The sequence below is a fragment of the Gasterosteus aculeatus genome, chromosome 13 (genome assembly GCF_964276395.1).
Source record: "Gasterosteus aculeatus chromosome 13, fGasAcu3.hap1.1, whole genome shotgun sequence".
NCBI classification, from domain to species: Eukaryota; Metazoa; Chordata; class Actinopteri; order Perciformes; family Gasterosteidae; genus Gasterosteus; species Gasterosteus aculeatus.
In genome coordinates, this window is record NC_135701.1 from 2449722 (window position 1) to 2470359 (window position 20638).

Consider the following 20638-nt stretch of genomic DNA (forward strand, 5'->3'; position numbering starts at 1 on the left):
ATTCCTGGAGTCCCTGAAGGCAGCACGGATGCACCTGAATAGCATTTGTTGACAGTGACCAAGAAGCACCCTCAGCTGCGAATGAAGCATGTTAAAGTGGATGTCTCTCCTGGTCGTTAAAACACACTCAAACGAGGACCGGTGGGATGCGCTGATAGCGTCAGTGAAGTGTTTGTACATGCGGCTGTCTCATTAACGTCCTACTAACTGCAGATTTGAAGGTTGCCCTACCAGTGGTGGATTAAAATCGTTGTAAGTTACATCTCATTTGACATTAACGCTGGATACTTTACAAGCATACGCGGTTTGAAAGGTAACGTAATATCAGCTTCAGTCCACCCAGCCAAAAAACGTTTTATCTTTCAAATGACGTTTCTGCTGTAACGTTCCTGAACTAGAAAAGAAGCTGTGCTGATTGCACTGGTATCGGCTGTGGTAGGCCTCAAGCCATGCCTCGGTCTAAAGGTGCCCTGTGGGCTAACGGTAACCCAAAACATTCATTCGGGGCCACTGACGCACAGACCAAGTAATTCAACCCAACGGGGTGTTAACATTATTACGTCAAATAACCTAATTTAAGTGTGTATTTACGGTTAAGTAAGCTAATGTTTCGCGCTACAGTTATATGCACGGAATAAAGGATGTAACGTTAACGTTGTATCCGTAACTTTGCGTCAGATGTGTCCGCAGACTTCATTAAAGCTTTACTGGCTAACACGTTAATTTACCTGTGCACACCAACATGTTAGCTAGATATGCAATATTACGAAGAATATATTGAGGACGCGTTATTTTTCTCCGAATTGTCCAGAAAATATTAGCGCATGTCCGCGTCCAAAACTCCTAGGAAAGTTTTTCTGCAAAGACTATGTGTTTAACACGAGTTAGAATGGGGCACGGATGTCCTCTCTATATCTGAATATGTCGTCAGTAGGAACCAGCGCAAATCTCATCACAAGCACACCAGTATTGTCCAGCCAGGCTCACTTACTAGCTGCATGCATCTTGTCCCCTGAGCTTGCTTGGGACAAGGCCACCACATGATCCCCCATCCGACTGAGCTCTCCTCGTTAAGGGCTGGATCACAGACATGCAGCCGCCACCTCAGGACCACGTCTCTATAAGCCTTGCTGGACAAGCCGGTGGAAGTTCCAGTTGTTATAGCAAGCAGTGGAGGAGGCAGTCCTGCTGGAGGGTAAGATGCATCTATGAGCACTGCCCATGGTCGTGTTCTTTTTAGTTCTGCGTGCTTTGGATGAAACTTGACTTTTAATGTACTCCTTTTAAGGATCAGGCTGTACAAGAAAAGTGACAATGGATGCAAAACTAACAAGAGGTGGCTATAATTTGGAATTCATATGTATTTGTTATTCCGTGTATTAGACAAATGGATGGACAAATGGCATTTTAGAGGCTAGTGCAGTTCCTTTTGAAAACGTGCCTGTTTGGAGAATATAAGCATCTAAGCTCTACACCGGGCTTCCTTTGATCCCAGCAACACACCTGGCATAGTGTAGCTGAATCCCACACACAAGTCACAACACACAAATCAAATCCAGTGAATAAAAAAAGGTTTGAAGTGCTTCACTGCTGCCAAACTAAAACATTTTACGCAAAATGAAACTAAATGAAATGAAACGTCATTGCTGTACGTCGGGTTTGCGTCTAATCCATTTTTCTTCATGAGAACTATTTATGATATAAACTTTGAATGGCAGCTCTTCTTTTGCTAGGTTGTAGGCAACGTTGAACTTAGTTATCCTTTTGGATTCTCCTGAGGACCGCTGAAATGTAGCCGGGAGAGTGACCACTGTCACACATGCGTATGATGGCGTGAAGTGTGTTTTTTGGAAATGTTGTGCTTTTTTAGCGTTTCATTTCGAAACGTTGATCCTTTCACAAATGCAAAGTTCAACCTTTTAACTTCAAACACTAAGCTAACAACAAAGCTGCCCTGCTTTCACAGCCTGTCATTTTATCTTTGACCCCCTTACTTGCCAATGTGTATTACCACAATATGACTCTTAAGACCTTCCCGCACATACAAAATTGCTTTAGAGACCTGCAATTACTTTATAGTATGTTATATTGCAAAGAATAAAGCATATTTCCCTTTTTTTTATTTTTTTTAAGTCTCGACACCAACAACTCTGATAATTCAGTATCATTAATCGTACTGTTTTGTATTGTATGTTTATGTAAACATGTATTGTTCAAAATACTTCTTCAAAACTTAATAGCAGCACTAAATGTCAGCGTTTATTCAATTTGGGTGTTACTTATTTGGACCAGAAAAGGCCTGCTCATTTTTAACAATAGACATTTTGCCAGAGCTGGATGCAGGTTACTCAATCTTCCTCTGTTCTGTTTGACTTCAGAGATGGAAGCAGCTGTCGAAGCTGCAGCGCAGCCTGATCCTCCTCGTCCTGGTTATCTGTGGAATGGCTTCCTATCCTATTGTCACTGAGCACCTCAGAGGTACGGCTCCTGTCATTAAACATCTCATGGTTAGGGGTCGTTCCCACTAGTACCTACCTCATTTATCCATCCATAGCGATATTTTTGTTACCAAACAACAGTTTGGATATTTAGACAAAGTCTTTAGAAGAAAAATCTGTTTCTGGAGCAGCAACAGTCTTTTTTTACAACAGAAGTCAGTCTATAATAAAATGATTTTCCCCCAATTTCTCAATATAATAAATATCCCTGACATCCCGAAACTGAGGGACATTTATAAGGTATGAGCCATGAGCCTGATCCACTGGCATGCTGTCAGTCACCTAGTATCTTTGCTTAACCGGGGGGCCCATTCAGCATGAATCTCAGTGAGGTAATGAAAGTGGTGCCACCTCTGTTACAAATCCACAAGGCACAAGGCAGTTCATTTTTGTTTCAGTCTCTCTGAGTATAGTCATTCACACTTAGATATTTTATGAGCACACACAATCAAGAGAAATTAACTCGAGGTGCAAATTGAGCGTTTATCACTTTTTATTTTTAGTTAACTTTAGTTATCTTTTCTTAACCATTAAGCTATCTCATTTGAACTATGTTACTATACCTCTGTAATTCTTTGATTCTCAATATTTTTGTCTTTGTTTTGAGGCCTTTCAGATGGAGTCAAAGAGAGTAGCCGTGTCCTGATTCCAGCCATGCCTAATGGGCTGCCCGAGACTATTAAACAAGGGCAACCACCAGCGCCAGAACAAACTTCCCAGGTTTCTGATCCTCAGATTGTCTTATTTGAAGGGTTGCACAGGGCTCATCAAAAATGTATTGGCCGGTCCAGGTGTTATTGGATCTAATTAGTTTTCTATACAGATTGGGGCTGTCAAAATTGATAAAAAATGACGTTTGAATATTCGCTTAAAAAAAACACATATACTCGAATATCTGGTTTCGCATTAGACATGTCAATAACAGGACAAATTAATACAAGACATAACTACTTGTATTTGTAATTTATTTAAGTTTTAACCGATTTAACAACTAACGGCCAAGACCGCAGATCTCTCTCTCTCTCTCTCTCTCTCTCCCGCACCACCTCTCTCGCTGCGCAAAGCGGTTTAAATGGACAACAACAATAAACAAAGAGTTTTGTGCCAGCAATGTAAGGTTGCGATTCTTGTCCCAAATACGGCAGGCTTCATTCAGTGATTGAAACTAAAAGTTTTACTGTAGTGACATCGAACGCTCCGAGCGAGCTGTGCTGTAAACACGGAACTTTTCCTTGGCATGAAACGGCAAATAATCAAAGCAATGCATTAAGCTGTTGTAGCCTTTTTTTCTATTAGAATATAGAATATTCGTTGACAGCCCTAAGACAAATAGAATTATTTTCAGCTGTAGCTGAGTGGGTGGAGTTCTTTTTAATGACAAAGTTGCCAATTAAGGTCACTTTGTCTCGGATAAAATTTTAAAGTGATAACATTTTGTGTAATGCTTCACGGCTGAATAACACTGCCAAAACTAGGGCCCCAGACGCTCAGTGACTGACAGAGCTGATCATCGATCTGGTGCGTCATGGCCGTTGGGGAGGCTATAGTCCAAACTGACTGGAGGCCAATTCCTTGGGAAACCATTCATTTAATTGGTTAAAAAGGTTTTTTTGTGTTTCCCATGTGTCGCAGAGGAAATTACCCAATAAGAGAGGATTGCATATTCAGAAGAAGGGGAACGCTTCAGACACAGTGGTTGACGGCAAGAAAGAAAGGCAGGAGAGCGTCATCAGGTGAGACTTGCTGTGGGATCACCTGACTCAACTAAAGTTAGTTTTAATTGTTCCTATTTTAATGTTGGGTGCCTTTCAGCTGGTGTGGGGCAGTGGTTGACACCGATCAGCTCAGGGATGGGGAGAGTGAGAAGCCTCAGGCCAACCATAAAGGAAAATTATCCAACTCAGGTATTGCTTTTTTTTTCTTTCTTTTTATTGACTCACTTTCTTTTAATAACTTAAACGATGACATCTGATATCCACTTTAAAATAATGTTAGAACATCTCAATCACTTGGATTGGAGTCACTGTGTAGCCTTGGCTGGGATAACAACTGGGCATGTTTTTTGCATTGTTTTAGAAGCTAGCTGCCTGGAGGCTGTGCAGAAAGCTTTCCTCCATTCGTGGAAGGGTTATAAAGACTTTGCTTGGGGCCATGATGAGCTCAGGCCCCTGTCGAAGTCCTACAGTGAGTGGTTTGGCCTGGGTTTGACGCTTATCGATGCGCTGGATACCATGTGGATCCTGGGGCTTAAAGAAGGTAGACTGACCCCCTTGTGCCTTCTAACTTTGACCTTTTTACCTCTTGACCCAGGTTGTTGTTGTTGTAAAATGTGTTTGAAAGCTTAGTGCGATATCATAATGCAATTCATTTTGAAACAAAGGGACAATCTTTATTTTTTGGGGGGGGTTGTGGGGGTCTTACAATGTCCCTATATTATCAAAGGGGGTCCTGACTGGAAGGTTTCGTAACTACTGGTTTAGGGGGTATTCCTCTTTCAACAAATATAACCCCTGTTAGGTCGTAGTAACAAACCATGACAACTGCTGATTATACCAGAGAATGATTCACAGCACGAGAAAAAAAGACACTCCGTCGACAGGTTTTACTTACCAGGGAGCCTGGAGCTCGGAGTACTAGACTCTTCACTTGATCACAGCCAACTCCGAACAGACTTCGCCTTGCAGCCTCCTTTTATTGAGCGGGTGAGCTATGCAAGCATGATAAGTCAGTACTTGTTCGTTAAAAAGGACATCAGTGATCGCAAAAGGCATTGCACACCAAACTGGCTGTGCCGATTCGAGATAAAAGCAGTTTACACAATGATAACAACGTAAAAAGATAATAAACTCCAACAACCTCATTGTTTTGGCACACTGATTAGGGGACGTGCGGTTGGAATCGTTCAACATATTTTCCGATAAGTGTTCTTGTGCCAAGTCATCTCATCTGACCCTTTGGGCTGGTGACTATAGATTCATAAAGAAATTTCACAAAATGTATTTAAGAATTTCTCTGTATTTATTTTGTATTTTTCAGAATTTGAAGAAGCAAGGTCATGGGTGGCCACAGAGCTCACATTTAACAAGAATGTAGATGTTAACCTATTTGAAAGCACCATCCGCATCCTGGGAGGCCTACTGAGTACCTACCATCTGACTGGCGACACCCTGTTCCTAGAGAAAGCTGTGAGTCAGCAGACGTGCCCCTGCCTCAACTGTACGCATCATTGAAGCACACTGATGGAGGCAGACCCGCTCTTCCTTACGTCAACTTGTAAATGTTTCCTGATTGTCAAATAGAAACAGATTGTGAAGAATGAAGTTTAGTGACAAACTACTGCTTTTAAGCCTCTGATAGTTTCTGAACCTCCAAAAAAAAGAATTCTCAACCATTCTCTTGGTTTTATTTGAGCCTTCAGTCCTGAAGAAAAAAGATAAAGGTGTGGCACTTATTTTGTAGCATTGAGTGTGTTCGAATGCTACATATTGCACATTTTGTAACATTACCTTTTGGTTTGGCATTGCTGGCCTTGTATTACAAAGACTTTAATTCAAATATTTTTACAACCAAAATGTCACGGTTAATTAATCAAGTCAGTCATGGCACACTTTGATTTGTGCTTATTCATTGCCTTTTAAATGCTGGCATGTAATCTTCCTTCTACCTGGACAGAAGGACATCGGCTCCCGACTGATGCCAGCCTTCAACACTCCGTCCAAGATCCCCTACTCGGATGTGAACATTGGGAAGGGCACAGCCCACCCTCCGCGCTGGACTTCAGATAGCACTGTGGCCGAGGTAACGAGCATCCAGCTGGAGTTCAGAGAGCTCAGCCGCCTTACCCACGAACCAAAGTACCAGGTAAGGGATCATCACATAAAAGAATGTCACAATTTGGTGTCTGTATGTGGCTTGAAAGATACAAGACTCTGAAAATGGCCAGCAACGGGGCTTTTTTTAAATAGAATGACAAAGACTATAATATAATACTATTGATATCTAGATCTGTTTCCCAATGAGTAATTGACTGGAAACAGGCACTAAGACCACGCGGTTTGTTTCAGCAAGCTAGCAACACAGAGCCTTGTGTTCCGATCAGGGGCAGACGGGGGAAAGTGGCCCGGTAGTTACTGTCAGACGGACTTACTCAATACACTGCATGTTGCCCACTCAATGCATCGCATGTATCGACCAGTCAGTGGCCGACTTGGAAAATACACTTGTTTAAATCAGTTCAGGCGTATGTCCACATTGCGCTTAAGTAGCCCAGATAGCTATACTCATTCCACCTCGCATTGCACACCACACTGAAAAAGAGAATAGTTGGACCAATTGAATTATTTCAATTGGTAACGCACAAATGAATTAAGTTTTTAAAAATTAAGTTAACAAGTTGAATTAACACAATTGTTTTTAGTCAGATGTACACTGCCTGGCCAAAAAAAGTCACCACCTGGATTTAACTAAGGGGTAGAATAGGTACGAGCCTCCTATTGGATAATTACTGCGTGGGCGATTATTTTTCAACTGGCAAGTTATTTAACCCCAACTGGTGCAATGACTTGCTTCTCATTTCTTGACCAACCATGTTGAAAGACACATCCAGTGGTCGTGGAAAAGATGTTCGTCTTTTTGAGAAGGGTCAAATCATTGCCATGCATCAAGCAGAGAAACTACTAAAATTGGGTTAAGAACTGTCGAACGCATTATTAAAAACTGGAAGGATAGTGACCACCCATTGTCTTCGAGAAAGAAATGTGGCCGCAAAAATCTGATCTCTTAAATCTTTGAAATCAAATCGAAGAAAAACGGTAGAACTCAAGGCTATGTTTAATAGTCAAAGTAAGCAAATTTCCACACGCACAATGCGACGGGATCTCAAGGGATTCGGACTGAACGGCTGTGTAGCCTGAAGAAAACCACTAATCAGTGAGGCTAACCGGAGAAAAGGCTTCAATTTGCTAGGGAGCATAAAGATGCAATGGAAGAAGGTCATGTGGTCTGAAGAGTCCAGATTTACCCTGTTCCAGAGTGATTGGCACATCAGGATAAGAAGAGAGGCCGATGAAGTGATGCACCCATCATGCCTAGTGCCTACTGTACAAGCTTATGGCGGCAGTGCTATGATCTGGGGTTGCTGCAAGTCTAGGTTCAGCAACAGTATGTGCTCAAAGAATGAGGTCAGCAGACTATACTGAATGACCAGGTTATTCCATCAATGGGTTTTTTCTTCCCTGATGGCATGGGCATGTTCAAAGATGACAATGCCAGAATTAGTGCGTGACCTTTTTTCGGTGGCAACTTTTGTTTTGACCAGGTAGTGTATGTAATAATTCAATGTGTTTCAAATCAATGGTTTGCATTACTTCAACTCAAAATTAAAACCAGTTGACCTAAAGTTTATAGTTTTCCAAAGTCAATTATTTACTTGACCCAAAAGTAAAATACTGCTCCTTTACAACCTAAAAGGGTCTTTGAGCGGCAGGGGTAGAGAGGATGCGCTGGGAACCGCAAGGTTGGTGGTTTGAGTCCTGGCTGTCCCACGTCGAAGTGTCCCTGAGCAAGACACCTAACCCCTAATTGCTCCCCGGGCAAAAATTTAATAAAGCCATGGTTTACTAATGTAGGTAGCTTTGGATAAAAGCGTCAGCTAAATGTAATGTAAAGGTATGGTTTCACGCAAGCTAATTTTTGTAGTAACCTTTATGTAAAATTGTACTTTGTATTGTTAGGACAGGTATTTTAAGCTTGCTAAAAGAAAAATGACAATCAAATCTGATGGTTTTCAAAATGTATTTCATAAATGTAAATACACATTTTAGTGTTTTAAGAAAATACATATGCATAACCATGCCTTTATAAGTAAATTACCACAGCTTTCTTCGCTGTCTTAATGATTATTTGGAACACGACAAAACAGAAATGTAACCTTTTCCCCACAAATAATGGAAGCATTTGTATGCCATTAAAAAAACCTGCTTCTTTAAAGAAAAATTGTGAAAAACTGGAACATGATAATCTTCTGGAGCTCTTCAAAAGTGAAATGAAGTGGTTTGGGCTAAGAGGTTGAGCGTCTATATCAACCCAAGAAGCAGGACACAAGCTGAACAACAGAAGCTCGTTGAAGCAACACCCCCTCTCCCTCAATGACGATGCCAATGTCTTCAGGTCCCTCCGAGCATCATCTAGAGTCCTACAGATGGGTACACGACAAAGATAAAATATAATTGGCATGCACTGTTATGCATTAATAATGCACTAGGGATGCAACACCCGCATCCCTGGCACACTCACTAGGCTAATTCCTTTGAATTTAATCAGAACACAAAATGAAAATCCATGACCACTGTTAATGGGAAAAAAAGATCCCTAGTCCAAAGTGGCCATGATATTAGTAGTCTTTTCGCGAGTGGCTTCTCCTTTGGCCCGGATGACTGGGTCATGAACTTCTCAAAAGGAACAGCCATGAGCCTCTCAAACTCTCCATTGATCTCAAACAAAGTAATGATTAATATGGTATCCTGACAATATCATTTTACATTACAGGTCATTTAGCCAACACTTTTATCCAAAGCGACTTACATTACACTTTAAACCCATGGCTTTTCACATTTTTGCCCTGGGAGCAATTAGGGGTTAGGTGTCTTGCTCAGGGACACTTCGACTTGACGTGGGGCAGTCGGGACTCGAACCACCAACCTTGCGGTTCCCAGCACACCCGCTCTACCCCCTGCGCCACGACGACCTCCACAAGGAGGAGACGTGGACACTCCAGCGCGTTTCAAATGTTCCTGCGTTGCCGTCATGCTGCTGTGAAACGACAACTCTTTTGGTTTGGTTCGCTGATGAAATACTACTTTTTCGACTCTCCCACGTTCAACTTCGTAAGCTTCTTTTCCTTGGTGCATGCAGACAATAGAAGCGAATGCTGAATGAAAAAGACCCGTAGCTCTGAATATTTTTATAATATACAACGCGTCGGCGATAGAAATCTGCGTCGGCGATAGAAATCCGCGTCGGCGATTTTTTTATAATCAACGTTGTCTATTACGTCGACTAATCGTTGCAGCCCTAGACATGACCCAGTGTGGCACTCCTCTTCAGTTTCTCTGACCTTTTTGGTTGCCAATATGGGAAAAAAAGAACTACCAAAGAGTCTTCTTCACTTGCTTTTCTTTATCAATGACTGTGTTGGGGCATTAGACCTTTTAGGCTGCTGTTAACAGATCCACTAGTGTCTGAAATCTTTGTCTTCCTTAAAAGTGATGTCACTCATAAATTTCAGTATCATAAATTTAGTGTAGCGTAATACAGTGATGCCATTCTTCTTGGATGTTGAAGTTATTTTCAGTCACTTAATGCCACAGAAATCCCCTACCCTTAATTCCTGACTTTGACTTTCCAGGTTGTGGTCTCTGAGGTTATGAAACGGGTCCACAAACTGGAGGGCAAGCTGGATGGTCTCGTGCCCATGTTCATCAACACCAACAGTGGGCAGTTCACCCATCAAGGGATCTACACAATGGGAGCCAGAGCGGACAGCTACTATGAGTACCTGCTGAAGCAGTGGATCCAGGGAGGCATGACGGAGAACCAGTGAGTTTGACGCTTTGTTTTCACTTACACATAGTAATTACTTTAAGGGCCTTGAAATGGTTACCCAAACTCTTATGTGATCCATGGTATTGTCCAGTGACTGGACATTAGCCAGGAGCAGGCGGCGTAGTGGCCCTGGGTCCTTGCTGTATCTTAGTGGTCCAATTTCATTATCAGATCTAGCAGATCTACCCTCTGCTTGTATGGAGTTGTTATGCGTCAGACGATACAATGCAGTGGATTGTCTTGATTACACAGCAGAGGTAAAGAAGTTGTTCATCCCTCCAAACTAGCACGTTTTTGTCATACCTCCTTGCAGGCTACAATGGTTTTGATCGACAGTACGTGGCCACTGTGGAAAATTATAATTACCATATGTTAAAAAGGTTTTGTAGTTAAAGCATGATATTTCCCTTTAAAAATGTATATAATGATATAACATGGGGGGGGGAGGGGGGTGTGCATGTGTGTGCCGCGAAACCCGAAAAGTTCACCCTCCTGCTCTCTGCACATCCAAAGCAACTATTTTCTCTCCCGGCGCGCTCACAAAAGAGAATTTGGAGAACACATTTACAGTTATAGATGTAGTTACTTCATATGATTTCAATGCTTCCAAATAGCATTTTGGCTCGATACACGTATTCATAAAGCAGCCCCAGCAACTGCTGGGATCTAGTTACACTCACCTCCAGCTGTACAGATTTCTCTTCCATATCAGCAGTAGGCTTGAGAATAATGAAGTTGGCGGTTATCGACATGAGTGGACATGTTTAAATACAGGTGTTCTGCAGAGACACATTCAATGTGTTCAGTTCGCAAAATATATCTGCCAGACTTCACAAGTTCATACTTTGTGGAGCAGAAGTGGTAAGATTAGCTCATGTTCTTTGCCTTGAGTGAAATGGAGGTGATCCTACATATTTATTTACCTTTTGCAGGTCTGTGTACAGCAAGGCACTTAGCCAAGTGGTAAGGTATTCTGTTTACGAAGCCAGATTGGGTTCGAATCCCATGTCCGGCCCTCCCCACTTTATTAAATTGACTTTATTACATTTCAACAATAATTATCAACTGTTGTTGATGTCTTTAAAGAGCAACTTTATGTGATGACTTGGCGTGTTTTGTGATTTTAAAGCTGGATAACATGTCCTTACATTCAAACCTTCACTGTTAATGTGGAATAGTCCTTTTGACTATTTGAACACAATTTCCTTAATTTATAGTTAGCTTTTTGGTATCTGATCTGTGGGTGGTGCCTAGTTATTTATATTGATAATGAATGTGAATTATTTAGTTTTCATAATTACTTATAGCCTGCCTCTGCCAGATCCCAACAGCCAATACTCACACGGTTGTTTCTACCTGATGTCAACTGTCACTATGTGTTTATCAATAGCAGCAAACCCAATGTTTTTCCTTTTTTAGACTGTTGGCGGACTATTTGCAGGCAATAGAAGGTGTGAAGAAGAACCTGTTGCAGAAGTCTTCCCCTAATGGCCTCACATTTGTTGGAGAAATCACACATGGACAGTTCAGCCCCAAAATGGTGAGTAATCAGGGTTTTCCTGCTACTCTGTAAATGAAAATCCACTGTTCCCTCCTGTGGATGGTCAGCAGGTACATTAAATCTGTCATGTTAAAGACTAACCGTATGTTGTTCTAGAATGGGATTCTCAACAGTACCCGCTGGGGCGACTGTGGTGCATGGAGTACAGTGGGTGCGCTGCGAACCATAAGGTTGGCAGTTCAAGTCCCGGCTGCTCCATGTCCCATGTCGAAGTGTCCCTGAGCAAGGCACCAAACCCCTAACTGCTCCCACTGTGTGGCATAGGTTAAATGTATGTGTAAAATAATACTTGATAAAAATGGGTTCATCTTCTGTCAATTTTATTGCCAACAAGCTGAACTCTTTCCTTGAAGTCATTCAAACAGTCTGCGATCACTGCAAGCTTTTTGATATTGCTTTTCCACAACACATACTTTGTTTCTTATAGATTATGCATATTGTTATGTATGTATGTATGTATGTATGTATGTATGTATGTATGTGTGTCATTTTTGTAAGAAATTGAATTTGAGAGATTTCAATGCTTTATCGGTTTTTAACAAATTGCCTCTTGCTGCCTTGGGAGAATGGGAACATGTTCTGAATTTACAGATCTGATTAACGTCAAATTAAATAAAGGATTATGTGGAGAGTGGTGCCAAAGTATTTTTAAGTCTGCCTCTGGGTTTTTATAGGACCATCTAGTGTGCTTTCTGCCGGGCATTCTGGCTCTTGGTGCCCACAACGGCCTGCCCACTGATCACATGGATCTGGCCAAACAGCTGATGGAGACCTGTTACCAGATGTACATCCAGATGGAGACGGGCCTCAGCCCAGAGATTGTTCACTTCAACATGCATCAGGGCAGCGTCCAAGACATGAACGTAAAGGTAAGTAGAGACGTTGTGGATACAGGCTAGGGCTGTCAAAATTGCTCGAATATGTGGTTGCGCATAGGGCACATCAACAACAGGACAAATTAATACGAGACATAACTACTTGTATAGGTAATTTATTTAAGTTTAAACATATTCAACGTATTGCCTTACACTTTACGCAATTTGTGTGTGTGTGTGTGTGTGTGTGTCAGTCAAAAATTCAGATTCTTTCCCAATTACATGTGCTTGTCCCTACTGACACACTTGCCAAGCGTGCCCCCCGCCGGCCAATTAATTTGTTGTGATTATCCGCCGTACCTCAGGACCGGTCGGCGATATATTGTCTAACATGAAACCCGTCCGTGAGGCAAAAAAGGTTGGGGATCCCTGCCGTATATACAAAATGAACAGTGCATTCTTTTGAAATTCTGGTTATGGGCTTTGTCATTGCCAAATGAATGCTGATCACAAGCATAATGTCTAGTGGTGTTAGGGAAATGTTCTACATTACAAATGCAGGAAATCTGGTTTGTTTGGTAAACTATTATGCAAAGTTGATTCTTTCATTTTTTGTATTCACTGTGATAATAGCTTGCAGACCGACACAACCTGCTACGACCAGAGACTGTGGAGAGTCTCTTCTACCTGTACAGGTTCACCGGGGACCACAAGTACCAGCACTGGGGCTGGAAGATTCTCCAAAACTTTAACAAGTACACCAAGGTCAGTAAAATGACTGTTCAAATTAGCAGATTTGAGAGCTCTTCAGTTGTCAGGGAAGCCTGTCACATAGCATTTGTTAACATCTGTTGTCATTAGCTTATGTATCTGCAAACTTGTTGTTTTTTGGCAAAATTCAAAAACGGTTATCCACGTGAATTGTCTAGATCTGAAGTTTTTATTTTGCCGGGTGGTCAACTGGGTGACCAGTGTTTCTCAGTTTGGAGTGAGACAAGCAGAAAAGTTGATGATGAGATCTTCGCAATACAACGTCTTCATATCGGTGTTGCCAACTTTGCGGCTTTATCATCAAATCTGGTGACTTTAAAAATCATCTTGGGTGTTTTTATTTTGTCAAAAGCAACCAGTGGCAAATCAAGTAACTTTTCGGGTGTTACGTTCTTTCACAAGAAAGTACAATATCGTTGTGCACTTCCTCTGTGATTGTGGACAAATTCCTGCGTTTCCCCTTAGGTATCCTCTGGAGGCTACACCTCCATCAATAATGTCCGGGACCCAGACTACCCAAGCCCCCGAGACAAAATGGAGAGTTTCTTCTTGGGAGAGACTCTAAAATATCTGTACCTGCTGTTCTCTGACGATCCCAACCTCATCAGCCTAGACCACTATGTCTTCAACACGGAGGCTCACCCTCTGCCTATATGGCCATCTGCTACGTGAAACACACACAGGAATTCAAATGGCAGCTAAAACTGCACGTATAAACACAACAAACATCTCAGGGTTGGTCTGACAACAAGGTAATCCCTCAGTCTTTGTCTGTGGCTGGGAGTGGTTAAACAACCCTTGATGCAGACCACAGTCCATTTAGTGCTACGTACTTTGGTCTTTTTTTATTTCCTTGAATTTTTGTTTGGACTTGAGAGGACAGAAGAATGCGTCTTTGGTAGATCCCGTCAGCATCAAAGAACAATCTGATTGTGACTTTAATAATCTCATGATTATGAGGGATTTGAAACTAGGTCTTTTCAGATTGTAGCTGCTCATGATTAGAGTGAAACAAAGCCAGGACCCGGAGGAACGGCGGGCCTTTGTAGCACGCTCCCCCCCTCCCCCCAACCTGTGTTCATGGCTGAGACCAGGGAAACAAAGCCAGCGCCTCCAGATGGGGCTTCAACTGCCCTCAGGCCATGCTGGAACCCACTGGACCTCTCCAGGTTAAGCAAAAAACCTGCATTGAAATCTTTCACACTGCAGAATGATGGGATGGTAGCGATGTGTTTTCATGGTTGGATCTGCTAGATCACAGAAAGAAATGTGCTTTATGACACAGGAACGTCTAAATGTAAAGTTAGAAACACTGATGCAGGATTTAGTTGCCTACTGCTTCATTATCCTCTCCTCCTTAATTCTGTGCCTTTCTGATGGCAGGGCTTTAATTCCATCATGAGCTTGTGAGGTGTTCAGAGATGCCATGCAATAAAAGGAAATGAGCCCAAATTGTGACTTGTCCCAACTTGGTGTTGATTCTATATGACATGAATGCATCATTCCATTTATGAACCAGAAGCTTTAGTGGCAAATTATTTGAAACAGCTGCTGCTTTTACTGCAGGTTTCATTTGTTTAATTACAATAGAAAATTATTTTCTTGAAAGGTAAAAATACAGGACGCCTTTCCAGTTTGAGGTGGCAGCAGTTTGCTGTCTTTCCTGTGATTACCAGTTTACATCAATACTTGTTGAATTGAGACAACTCAATCTGTCTTTTCTTCATGCTGTTTCACATGTGCCTAACATGTTCAAACCGCATTCAAAAAATGACTTCTACCCTTGCTATTCATATCTGAGTACACAAGTCATTGGCATCACTTTTTCAGCAGTCCTTTTATATAATGCTAATCTCTACATCTGATACAAAGGAAAGCTGGACACAATCAGCCCTGGTGTTTGATACCATGCATCCAAAGCCACCTGTCAGGAAATGCTGATCTTCATCCACTTCTATCTTTAAAGTACACAATACACAAATGCCATTAAGTAGTGCTTCGATGTTCGCAATGTACAAAATGTATTGGCACATGGTGTACAATAAAAGATGGATTGCCTTTTACTTTTGTAAAGCTGTAGAAGTTTTATTGAATTACAACACACTTTACAGTAGTGCTCATAACTAGTCACACCTGATCTGAAATGTTAAATACGTAATAGCATTGATCCATATGATTTAGGATCCAGTTGTACCAGATAACTGAAGCTATAAAACAATACTGTGTAGTGCTGAATTAAGTCAATCAAGAAAAGAAAAAAAGCAACTCCTCTGTTCCTGTACGTTGTGTCGTTCAAATTGACCATGATGCAGACTTTGACAATCGGGACACTTTGGGGGAATAGGTGCTTTTAAGTGAACGCTGTGATCTGGTCCGCTCCATCTTCACCCACTGTGCGATGAGGTCTGCTTCGGTCTTCCTGGCATTGATTACAGACTCTGGGTCAGCATCATTAGAACCTCTGCATAAAACAGATACAGGTCACATTAAATTTAGCATGGAGTTAAGAGAAGGAATAAAAAGTGAGGGATGCCAACAGTTATACCTCAGATCCAGATGATGGGCTCCTCCAGAAATGTTGACAGCTATTAATGATGAGCTCAAGGACTTGCGCACCTACACAGCAGAGAGCTAATTGGCTCAGACAATAAAGCAGTGGCTTCATGGTTCACTTAAGTGTGATGGTTTAATTTATTCTCTTACCCCTCCGTTTGCCCATGGGTCCAAATCCCCATTTGAGAAGATGATGTTGCTGGCTGTGGACAGGGCTGAACACAAGGTGGGGGGCGCGATCATTAGAAATCGTAACTCTGACTTAATGCACAACATGAGACTTGTTTGCTCACCGTCTCCCCAGAACTGAGTTTTTAACCAGTCTGGTCGGGGAACTACAGCCCAGCGTTTGGCACAGTAAAGCTGGCGGTCTCTCTGGGTGAAGGCCATGGGAGGGAACATGTCTGTCACATTGTTGCTCTCATAGCACAGATCAATCTCTGTGCACGCCTGTAACCAGAACAGACCCACATCAGAACTTCCACCGTATCTTATTTTTAGTAATGGATAACTCTACTATTTGTCAACCAGGTAGGCCCAGTCTAGATGGGAGTCTGAATCTGTGATGCGGTTGCTTGGTGAGTACCTGATAGTCCCAGGCCAGGCTGTCTGGCCCTAGTCCACAGCCGGTGGGATCAGCACACTCCACAAACAGACTGTACAGGTCAAAACAGGACAGCAGCCCGGTAGAGTTGTAAACAATCCCTGCAGGATAGGATGGACCACAGGTAGGGTATGGAGCTTTCTATAGACATTTATTAAATGAAAGGCTTTTTTCCATTCATATTAATGTATGAGTGGATTCTTCCCTAGAAAGTATCCGGAACTGGACAACTAACACAAAAAATACTGCTGTCACCAGACTAGCACAAGCAGAGTAACACAAATAGGAAGCAGGAAGTAGTGCTGGAAAATGTATGGACATATGAAAAGTTCTCTTGGGACTATGCTCTAAAATGAACAGGGGGTCAGTTTTATATATATATAATCTTTTTTGTGAATATTTAATGTAATTTTTTAGACTTTCTAGACGCTATGCTTTGACGAATTCCTCCCTGGGACTTTTTCACAGCAACTTCAAAATTTGACCAAAACCATCCCAAGGCCTTGGTGACTAAAAGTTATTAAACACTTTGTTTTGTGTTAATGTTGCCATGGCAACCCGTTATTCAGTCAAAGCGAACGTGCTTTTGAGAGACTAAATGGGCTCCAATCTTTACTAAACTTGGAAAACACATTTACAGATACACTACACATGTTCATAAACTCTCTCCTGGCAGGTCTTCCCTCCTACAGCCATTCGACCTCTGCAGCTCAACTGGTCTTTAACCTTGCTAAATTCGCCCCAACTACACCACTCCTCCGCTCTCTTCAGTGGCTACCAGTGGCTGTCCATCCAATTCAAAACACTCTCGTACAATGCTGTGAATGGTTACAGCCTTATTCCAAAATGGATTAAATTCATTTTCCTCAACGTTCTACACACAACAACCCATAATGACAAAGTGAAAACTGTTTTTTGCAAATTTTTGCAAATGTTAAAAATAAAGAACGAAAACATAAAATGTATATAAGTATTCACAGCCTTTGCCATGACACTCAAAATTTAGCTCAGGTGCATCCTGTTTCCACTGATCATCCTCGAGATGTTTCTACAACTTGATTGGAGTCCACCTGTGCTAAATTCAGTTGATTGGACATGATTGAGAAAGGCACACACCTGTCTATATAAAGGTATCAGAGTTGACAGTGCATATCAGAGCATAAACCGAGCCATGAAGTCCAAGGAATTATCTGTAGACCTCTGAGACAGAATTGTATCGAGGCACAGATCTGGCGAAGGGTACAGAAAGATTTCTGCAGCATTGAAAGTCCCAATGAGCACAGTGGCCTCCATCATCCGGAAATGGAAGAAGTTTGGAGCCACCAGGACTCTTCCTAGAGTTGGCCGCCCAGCCAGACGGAGCGATCGGGGGAGAAGGGCCTTAGTCAGGGAGGTGACCAGGAACCCGATGGTCACTCTGACAGAGCTCCAGCGTTGTTCTATGAAGAGAGGAGAACCTTCCAGAAGGACAACCATCTCTGCAGCCCTCCACAAATCAGGCCTGTTTGGTAGAGTGGCCAGACGGAAGCCACTCCTCAGTAAAAAGCACATGACAGCCCGCCTGGAGTTTGCAAGAAAGCACCTGAAGGACTCTCATACCATGAGAAACAAAATTCTCTGGTCTGATGAAACAAAGAGTGAACTCTTTGGCCTGAATGCTAAGCGTCATGTCTGGAGGAAAGCAGGCACTGCTCATCACCTGGCCAATACCATTCCTACAGTGAAGCATGGTGGTGGCAGCATCATGCTGTGGGGATGTTTTCAGCGGGAGGAACTGGGAGACTAGTCAGGATTGAGGGAAAGATGAATGCAGCAATGTACAGAGACATCCTCGATGAAAACATGCTCCAAAGCGCTCTGGACCTCAGACTGGGGCGACAGTTCATCTTCCAACAGGACAACGACCCGAAGCACACAGCCAAGATAACAAAGGAGTGGCTTCGGGACAACTCTGAATGTCCTTGAGTGGCCCAGCCAGAGCTCTGACTTGAACCCGATTGAACATCTCTCGAGAGACCTGAAAATGGCTGCGCACCAACGTTCCCCATCCAACCTGATGGAGGTTCTGCAAAGAAGAATGGGAGAAACTGCCCAGAAATAGGTGTGCCACGCTTGTGGAATCATACTCAGGAGACTTGAGGCTGTAATTGCTGCCAAAGGTGCTTCAACAAAGTATTGAACAAAGGCTGTGAATACTTATGTAAATGTTATGTTAAAAATAAAGAACGAAAACATATTTGCAAAAATTGCAAAAAACAGTTTTCACTTTGTCATTGAGTTGTTGTGTGTAGAATGTTGAGGAAAATAATGAATTTAATTCATTTTGGAATAAGGCTGTAACATAACAGTGTGGAAAAAGTGAAGCGCAGTGAATATTACACTGTACATCCAGGACATGGTCAAACCCTACATCCCGACCCGCACACTCCGCTCTGCATCCCTCACTGAGAACAAAACACGACTCTTTGCTGTCCTGGCTCCTAAATGGTGGAATGAGCTCTCTGGTCTGATGTCATCAGAGTCTTTACATCTTCCGCCACAAACTAAAGAGACACCTCTTTAGACTATACCTTGATTAAAAACACTAAACGAATTGTAGCACTTAATCATACTTATAATGGCTCTTACCTATAGCAAGTTGTAAATCCGCTTGAAATGCACTTATTGTAAGTCATTTTCGGATAAAAGCAGCAGCTAAATTACATGAAGCAGCCCCAGCAACGGCTTTGATTCAGGTGCACTCAGGTCCAGCTGTGCAGGTTCCTCCTCCAAGTCAGCAGAGGAGGCTTTAAAATAATGAATCAAATTGGTCAAATGTCACACTGTGACCGACATGACTGGACCTCTGTCCACATAGTCACTGTAGAGCAGGGGTGCTCAATACGTTGATCGTGATCGACCAGCCGATCTCAAAGGCAGTACCAGTCGATCGCGTGCCATCAATAAAAAAAACTGACCTCACGTATGCACGATCTAACGTGGAACACGACCGAAACTAATGCTAATTAGTGATCCTTGCTTACTAACAGACGCATTTAAAACAAAAAGTTTGATTTGCTCCCGTTCTCTGCCTTGACTGAATGGAGGTGATCCTACATATTTTATTTACTTTTTGCATGTCTTTGTATAGCATGGCCAGTAGCCCAGTGGTAAGGCATTTTGGTTACTGGGTTTGAACCCACTGTGGACCAACCTTTTGACGAAGCCCCGTTCATCACTGCTTGCAGCTTTAATTATTGTTATTTTTTTATCTTTTTGTCTCACCACACCAGAGTGTGTGTGTTTTTTACAAATGAAATGTATCTGCCGGCTGGCGACAGTCTGGATGTACTGTATGTATGCTTTTTGTTATTGTCTGTATTTTCTAAACAACTGACACTGTACGTTCAAAGACACATTTTCTAATAAAAGTATTGTTGATTCGGAACAAGTCTCTCCTGATTGAGCTGTACCTAGTACCAAAAACAACCAGTCTGACTTTCTGAGATGTCAGAACATACTATTCAACTTATTTTGGGGATGAGCACTAAACAGTACGCTGCTGCAGACACACTGACTGCTTTACCTGCAGTGTTCCTTAGGCTGCTGAGCAGATCAGGACCACTCAGCATGGTCTCACAGGCTACCTGAGAAAGGGGAAGGAACAGTTATTCAGTAGCTTTCAGATCTCAATCCACTCATGTCCTTATTATACCCTCTCACACAAACACAATTAGATCAGATGATGACATGAATGCCTATTGGAGGTGCTCAGCTGTTGTTAATCAGCAGCTGCTGAGGTTTCTATTGTTAAACTTGGATGCGCAAATGTAAAAATAGACTGGATTGCATTTACCTTGACCGGGTTGGCGGGCATGTTCCCCATGAAGTGAGTGCTGTAGGGGTAATCCAACATGGCCATCATAGTGAAAGCATTCCTCAGCATCCCGTTCAACTGATGGATATCCTCAGCAGATGATGGAGGCTTGCACAAGTGGAACTGTGTCTGGATGCGACTGTATTCTGGTCACATCAGCAGTAGTGAGTTGGTACTACAACATTGGGTTTGATATAGCTCAAACTAAAGTGTGTGTAGAGTGTTTCCCCTAGGTTTACATTGATGTTTATGGTAGACAGGGTAATCAGTCCACTGGAGCTTGCTGCGAGAATCAAACAGGCGTAAAAAAAACATGGGGGGGCCTGTAAACGTTTTTTCTGCAGGGGCAGACAGGCCAATGGGGGCAGTGTGAACGAA

General features: G+C 42.4%; 2 protein-coding genes across 13 annotated transcripts in view; one reads left to right on the forward strand and one right to left on the reverse strand.

The window, feature by feature from the left end:
- Positions 1 to 15320, forward strand: man1b1b (mannosidase, alpha, class 1B, member 1b). 10 transcript variants are annotated; one of them, XM_078087331.1, is made up of 15 exons: positions 16 to 252; positions 1076 to 1195; positions 1289 to 1336; positions 2379 to 2478; positions 3106 to 3218; positions 4131 to 4231; positions 4311 to 4402; positions 4575 to 4754; positions 5535 to 5683; positions 6171 to 6359; positions 9904 to 10094; positions 11520 to 11640; positions 12336 to 12530; positions 13110 to 13241; positions 13713 to 15320. In XM_078087331.1, the coding sequence occupies exons 4-15, from the start codon at positions 2442 to 2444 to the stop codon at positions 13917 to 13919; spliced, it is 1707 nt and encodes a 568-aa protein (XP_077943457.1). In that variant the 5' UTR covers positions 16 to 252; positions 1076 to 1195; positions 1289 to 1336; positions 2379 to 2441; the 3' UTR covers positions 13920 to 15320. The 10 variants fall into 10 exon arrangements, with proteins under 10 accessions (XP_040050942.1, XP_077943456.1, XP_077943455.1 ...); XM_078087332.1 differs by having other exon boundaries at positions 39 to 252; positions 3115 to 3218; XM_040195008.2 differs by lacking the exon at positions 1289 to 1336 and having other exon boundaries at positions 1 to 252.
- Positions 15306 to 20638, reverse strand: part of dpp7 (dipeptidyl-peptidase 7) — an 8627-nt gene continuing 3294 nt past the window's right edge. For 2 of the 3 annotated variants that reach the window (XM_040195020.2, XM_040195022.2), the window contains exons 7-13: positions 20240 to 20406; positions 19970 to 20030; positions 16387 to 16505; positions 16094 to 16250; positions 15951 to 16015; positions 15793 to 15863; positions 15306 to 15708 (exon numbers count right to left, since the gene is read on the reverse strand). In XM_040195020.2, the coding sequence (XP_040050954.1) occupies positions 15540 to 15708; positions 15793 to 15863; positions 15951 to 16015; positions 16094 to 16250; positions 16387 to 16505; positions 19970 to 20030; positions 20240 to 20406 (809 nt within the window). In that variant the 3' untranslated portion in view covers positions 15306 to 15539. Of the gene's footprint in view, positions 15709 to 15792; positions 15879 to 15950; positions 16016 to 16093; positions 16251 to 16386; positions 16506 to 19969; positions 20031 to 20239; positions 20407 to 20638 lie in introns of all 3 variants that reach the window. The other variant, XR_013452069.1, reaches the window with a different exon arrangement.

What these genes read in the sequence shown, in the direction of transcription:
- man1b1b (XM_040195008.2), top strand. Translation starts at nt 1,091, where the DNA reads ATGCAGCCGCCACCTCAGGACCACGTCTCTATAAGCCTTGCTGGACAA. An exon ending in GGAGGCAGTCCTGCTGGAGG is followed by an intron (nt 1,196 to 2,378) that starts GTAAGATGCATC and finishes GTTTGACTTCAG; the next exon opens with AGATGGAAGCAGCTGTCGAA. An exon ending in AGGCAGGAGAGCGTCATCAG is followed by an intron (nt 4,232 to 4,310) that starts GTGAGACTTGCT and finishes GGTGCCTTTCAG; the next exon opens with CTGGTGTGGGGCAGTGGTTG.